At 40.7% G+C, this 6,724-nt stretch overlaps 1 protein-coding gene across 1 annotated transcript; it reads right to left on the bottom strand.

Annotated features, from left to right (window-relative positions):
• Nucleotides 1–477: 477 nt before the first annotated feature.
• Nucleotides 478–5,609, bottom strand: LOC141629395 (uncharacterized). The gene is made up of 4 exons (XM_074442407.1): nt 5,292–5,609; nt 4,718–4,939; nt 1,448–3,004; nt 478–1,140 (listed from the first exon to the last, which is right to left on the bottom strand). The coding sequence occupies exons 1-4, from the start codon at nt 5,607–5,609 to the stop codon at nt 478–480; spliced, it is 2,760 nt and encodes a 919-aa protein (XP_074298508.1).
• Between the last annotated feature and the right edge of the window lie 1,115 nt (nt 5,610–6,724).

Raw genomic sequence — 6,724 nt, forward strand, 5'->3', positions numbered from 1 at the left:
TTCACTTAAATATTAAGCTTTAAAAAATTACAATAAAATTCAAAAATATTACATATAAGTTTAGTTAAATTTGAGTTTTGATGGAAAAAATATTAAAATCTAACTTATAAACTTTATTATGCTCAAAAAAATACATTCAAAAACAAATAAAGTTTGAGGTAATAAGCTCAAAAAAAATACATATATACTCGAAAAATAAAAAAATTGGAGGTAGTATATCCAATGCATGTTCCTTTTTCTCCATAATATGTGTGTATGTCCCGGTGTATTATTTTTGTCCTTGAAACTCCGCCCCAAATAGTTACGGTCTTGGGAGTATTTATAATGACTTTGGGTTGGAGTCTCGAGAGATATATGGAAAACAACAAAGATAAGAATTCCCATGTTCAATATTCTAATCTGAAACTCGTTAATATTGGGGCTCTAGATTCCTTTTTTTTTTTTTTTTTTTTTTGTGGCAGCTGTAAAAATAATATACTACAATCCCAATTTAGCCCGAGCTAGGTTATGGGCAACCTTATTAAGACGTCGTGGTACAAAACTAAAGCAAATACAATGAAACAACAAGAGGTCCGACTCAATATCAAGCAGAATCCCCTTGACCAAGTGATGCAGCGACTCCACTCTAGCAAGCTGAAGAAGAAGTTGAAGACAATCAGAGGATAAGTCCAAGTGAAGCAAATTACTTCTAACAGCCCATCTCAAAACTTCCCTAATGCCGATCGCTTCAGCTTGTAATGCAGATTCAGCATCAAAACTTATGGCAAAAGTCCCATAACAATCCCCATTAGGAGAATAGACAATCCAACCTGCAGAAGCATGTAAAGAGCTTACCCAACTCGCATCAACTTTAACTCGATAAGGAGAACAAGTCCCCTTATCTCCCACCAAAAAGAACGGAAAATGATTACTAATCTCATTCCGCAAAGTATCCAACGGATCGTAGCAGACAACCCCCAAAGCCGAGACATTAGAAGCAATCCGTGACTCCGCTTCCAAAGCCACATTAGTCGTGTTCGAAAGAGATGCAAAAAAGTACTCAGACGAAAAGGACTTTCCTGAAAACACAATTTCATTCCTGTTGCGCCATAGACTCCACAGAACAGAAAGGAACCGAATGACGGTATTAGAAGAATCCTCCTTTGTGTAGAAATAATTTATCCAATTTTTAATCCAATCACGTAGCCGAACCGACGTAGAAAATTTAGTAGAAATACCAATCGAGGAACATGCCCAGAGACGCTTAACCAAAATACAATCCCTAAAAAGATGCTCTAAAGTCTCCACCATACCATCCTCACCACACCAAGGACACACCGACCCATTGATGAGATTTCGTTTAGCAAATTCAGCTCCCACCGAAAGTGAATCCGTCAAAATTCGCCAAACAAGAATCTTCCAAACCCGCGGCCCTGGTAAGCGCCATAACCGTTTTTTACAAAAAAACCTTAGTAGAGGCATCAATTCTACTCTCATCTTTAGTCGAACTATGAATACGTAGATAAGAAGCAAGACAGACCGCATAACCGCTCTTGACCGAATAGATCCCCGAAGAAGTAAGCTTCCAGTAGACATAATCATCAACAGCAATATTACAAATAGGCATGGCACAAATCCGACGAGCCCACTCGGGTTCAAACAAATCAAAGATAAGCTCATGATTCCAGCACAATGAAGGAGTGAGGAGATCCTTAACCGTAAAACACAACATAGAGTCAGGCGGCGGAAATCCCAATCTCATCGTTTGAGGCGGTACCTCACCACTAACCCATCCACAATTCCATATACGCAGCTTTGAATTGACACCAGGTTTCCAACCCACGTGTGCCAAAAGCAACTCCATTCCAAAAGATAAACTCTTGCAACCCCAAGATTGATACGAGCAAGACTTTAAAGACCCAGGCATCACGAGATCGTCATTGCAAATAAGCTTGTCGTAAAAAACTCGACTTACCAAAGAGTCTTTCATAGACAGGACTTTCCAAGCTAACTTATCTAACAGCGCCTGATTCATACACTGAATATTTCGAATTCCAAGGCCACCTTCCGACTTAGGAAGACTAATAAAGTTCTTACTACACCAATGGATCGTAGACCTTAACCTCGTTCCAGCCCACCAAAAATATGACAATAAGGAGTTAATCTTATTAGCCACACTTACCGGTATTTTAAACACCGATGGGACATAATTCGATAAAGTAGACAAAACAGAAGAGATCAAAGTCAACCTTCCCGCAGGTGATAGAAAGATAGCATTCCAAGACGAAATACGACGTCGCACCTTTTCAATTAGCGCATTGAAAATCTCCTTTTTAGACGAACCAAACTCAGTACTGATACCCAAATATCGACCAATACGCTTATTTTCTGAAATATGTAAAACCCTCAGACCTTCCCGCACGGAGCGCATCGTGGTGCTTGGACTGAAAAGAATACCAGATTTAGACTCATTCATAATCTGACCCGAGGCAGAACAGAAATAAGCCAAGATCTGTTTAAGCTTACTGTAAGCCTCCTCTTTATCTTGAAGAAAGAAAATAGAATCATCCGCAAATAATAAATGTGAAAGAGAGGGCGCATTTCTTGATAACTTAATACCATAAATAGACCTATTGGCTTCAGATGCAAGAACATTATGAGACAATATTTCCATACATAAGATAAATAGATACGGCGAAAGTGGATCCCCCTGACGTAAGCCGCAACTAGGCTGAAATGGCTTCAAAGGGGCACCATTAACCAAAACCTCATACGAAACCGTTGTGACGACACTCATAATAAGCTTAATTAAACCATTAGGAAACCCGAAACAAATAAGAGTACGATGTAAAAAATCCCATTGAATACGATCATAAGCCTTACTCATATCCGCTTTAAAAGCAAATCTCCCGCAGGCCCCAGAAGAGTGCTTATTAATATTCTGAATTGCTTCATGGGCAAGAAGTACGTTATCCCCAATATGCCGACCGGCTAACACATGCAAAAGAGTTGCAAAATCTTTCCACTGCACAAATTTAGCTGTGATTATCCAAAATAATTATCCTCTCACCTCCAAAGCCTCGATTAGAGTAATAATGACTAGAGCTGGCAAGTCTGACCCGACCCGAGTGACCCGAGCAAAACCGACCCGACCCGACCCGATGACGACCCGTAACCCGACACGACCCGATTATGAGTGACCCGAACCCGACCCAGACCCGACCCGATATTGACCCGACCCGATACTGACCCGATTAAGTTGATGACCCGATAATTATTAAGCTTAATTTTGATCAAAATGAAAGTGATTTTGTGTTTAGATTGATATGTTTTACTTAGTAATGAATTAATTAAACCAAATAATAGGTTAAAAAATAAATTTAATGGTAAAAAATTATAGTAATGCGATTAAGTTACCGGACCCGATAATGACCCGACCCAAACCCGACCCGGCCCGATGCATCATTCGACCCAAAATGACCCGACCCGATAACGACCCGAACCCGACCCGGCTCGACCCGAAAGGGCATACTGACCCGATATGACCCGAACCCGATATGACCCGACGTGACCCTACCCAAACCCGACCCGACTGACCCGATTGCCACCTTTAATAATGACCACCACTTCCATTTGCTTCTTTACTTTCCAATTTGCTTAGGATTAGTGGACTATTTAAGTTGTTTTTATTGTTGGTTTGGGCTACTAATTGAACATAACTCTGTTGTTAAGAATATAGTGGACTTAGTAACAAAATAAGATGTTAAGATTGGAAAGAAGGGGATTTGGTAAGCTCATTAACATGGGTGTTGGTTCTTTTAAGTAATTTTTCGGGAAATAAGTGTAAAGAGTTGATAATTTTAACATTGTCGATTTTCCTTTAGTCACTAAATTTTAGCCTCATCCTCGGGTACCCGGAAGGCTAGTAGACAACTTTGAGATTTCTACAATATGCTTCAATCAAAATCATTCTTTTTAACTCCTCGTCATCAGGTACACACCACTTCCCGTCAAACCTCAAGCTGTCATCTTCCCTTACTGCAAAACGCGACGCCACACCGTCAGTCACGGTCGTGCGCTACCTTTCGACCTTTGGGTCCCTTTTTTGCTTTTCTTTAATTTCAGCATACAATTCTGGCTCAATGGTAAAATCCCCAACTGAATCCCCTTTTCTTATCACACAAATTCTAATTTTCTCTATCTCACCCTGCAGCTTCACGCACGACATAGTTGAGCATAGAGCGTGAATGGACTTCCTACTTAAAGCATCTTCCACCACATTAGTCTTCCCCTTATGATAGAATATATCCATATCATAATCTCCAATCAACTCTATCCATCTCCTCTGCCTCATATTAAGTTCCTTCTGAGTATATATATACTTAAGGCTCTTATGATCAGAAAATACCTTAAAAGTAGCCCTATATAAATAATGCCTCCACAACTTTAAAGCAAAAACAACTGCCCCCAGCTCCAGGTCATACGTCGGATAATTCTTTTCATACGGATTGAACTGCCTCGAAGCATAAGCTATCACCTTACCCCTTTGCATGAGGACACATCCTAGTCCATTGTTCGAAGCATCAGTATATACTTCAAAATTCTCACTCCCTTCAGGTAAAGCTAGGATAGGAGTTGTGGTCAAGCGCTCCTTTAAGTTTAGAAAAGCTATCTCACAACTCTCTTCCCACCTAAACCTATTCTCCTTTCTTATCAAAACTGTCAAAGGCTTAGCTACCTTAGAGAAATCTTTTACAAATCTCCTGTAGTAACCAGCCAATCCCAGAAAACTCCTTATGTCAGCTACATTCTTCGGCCTCTTCCAGCTAGATACTGCTTCAATCTTTTCTAGGTCAACAAACACCCCCTCCTTCGACACCACATGCCCTAAAAATGCTACCTTCTCCAACCAAAACTCACATTTACTCAATTTAGCATACAATTTATTCTCCCTCAAGGCCTGCAACACAATTCTCAGAATGTTTCTCATGCTCCTCTTTGTTCTTAGAATACACCAAGATATCATCAATAAAGACGACAACAAACTGGTCAAGGTAGGGACTAAATACTCTATTCATCAAATCCATAAATACGGCAGGTGCATTGGTCAACCCAAAAGGCATTACCACAAACCCATAGTGCCCATACCTCTCCCAAAGGCAGTCTTAGGAATATCCTCCTCCTTAACCCTTAGCTGATGGTACCCAGATCTCAAGTCAATTTTAGAGAAAACTCCTTGTTCCGCTCACTTGACCAAATAAATCATCAATTCGAGGCAAAGGGTATGATTTTTAAATTGTCACATTATTCACCTCCCTGTAATCTATACACAGTCTCATACTCCCATCCTTCTTCTTAACAAATATAACTCGTGCGCCCCAGGATGATACACTTGGCCTCACATAGCCCTTATCTAACAACTCTTCCAACTGCTTCTTCAACTCCTCCAACTCCTTAGGCCCCATCCTGTAAGGTGCCTTAGAAATAGGTCCCGTCCTAGGTTTCAATTCAATGTTAAAATCTGCATCTTTTTTTGGTGGTAGACCCGGAATCTCATCTGGAAACATATCCTGAAACTCACTCAATACCGAGATCTCCCTTGTGCCCTTCACCTCATCATGCAAGTCCATTACATGACATAAAATTAATTCTCCTCCCTTCCTTAAACACGATTTCAGGGTAATTGTTGATATAAGTCTCACCTTCGGTTTTACTACAAATCCCTTATAGGACATGCTTACTTCCTTTGGTCCCTTCAAGGACACTTTCTTTTGGTGACAATCAATAAAGGCTCTATTCTTACTCAACCAATCCATTCCCAAAATGATTTCAAAACCCCCCAAAGGAAATTCCACTAAGTCTATTGAAAATAAAACCTCCCCGATTATAATATTTACGTTTTTATATACTCTGGTGCAAGGTAATGACTCCCCAGAAGGTATTTCTACTTCGTCTTTTATTAATACTGGGTTAGCTAATTCCAATAATTTAACATGGACACTTGATATAAATGAGTGGGTTGCTCCCGAATCAAATAAAACGTATGATGGTTTAGAATCGGTTAGAAAAGTACCCGAAACCACATGTGAATCTCCCTCAGCGGCCTCCTTATCCATCAAGAGTAGTTTACCACTAGAGTCGAATACAACCTACACGGTTGAAGCCGACGCCGCCCTTGGGTTCATGGCACTACTTTGATTTCCCCTATTGTTTTGTCTCTGGTACGACCCGTTTCCATTGCCTTGATTATTGTTAAAGCCATTCCGATAGTTCCTGTTATTGTTGTAGCTTCTTTGATTATTCCAAGATCCATTAAAAGGATTACTTCCATGGCTAGGTGCTGGTGTCCAGTACCGACTATGATTTCCTCCACCAAATCCGCCATTTCCACTATTAATTCTCGCAGTAGTCCTACATTCGGCGATGTTATGACTGAATCTACCACATCCGTAGCACTGTGGCTTGCTCTATTCCCTCGCCCCACTCGCCCCATCACCTCGGCCGTACCCTCCGCCACTCACAACTCCTCCTGCAGAAAATGATCTGAACTGGATGTAATTCTGCTTCTTACTTCCTCCAACTCTCTCACTTGTAGTCTGAACCTTCCTCTTTTCTCCCTTGTCTTTTTTTTTTCCTCCTTTACCATATCAGCAATTCTTTCAGCATGTCCCGCTCTTTGATATACTTCCACCATAGTGCTTGGCGCCCCAAATGAGAGCCTCTTCTTGATGCGCATGGTCAACCC

This window comes from Silene latifolia, chromosome Y (assembly GCF_048544455.1).
Source record: "Silene latifolia isolate original U9 population chromosome Y, ASM4854445v1, whole genome shotgun sequence".
NCBI lineage: Eukaryota > Viridiplantae > Streptophyta > Magnoliopsida > Caryophyllales > Caryophyllaceae > Silene > Silene latifolia.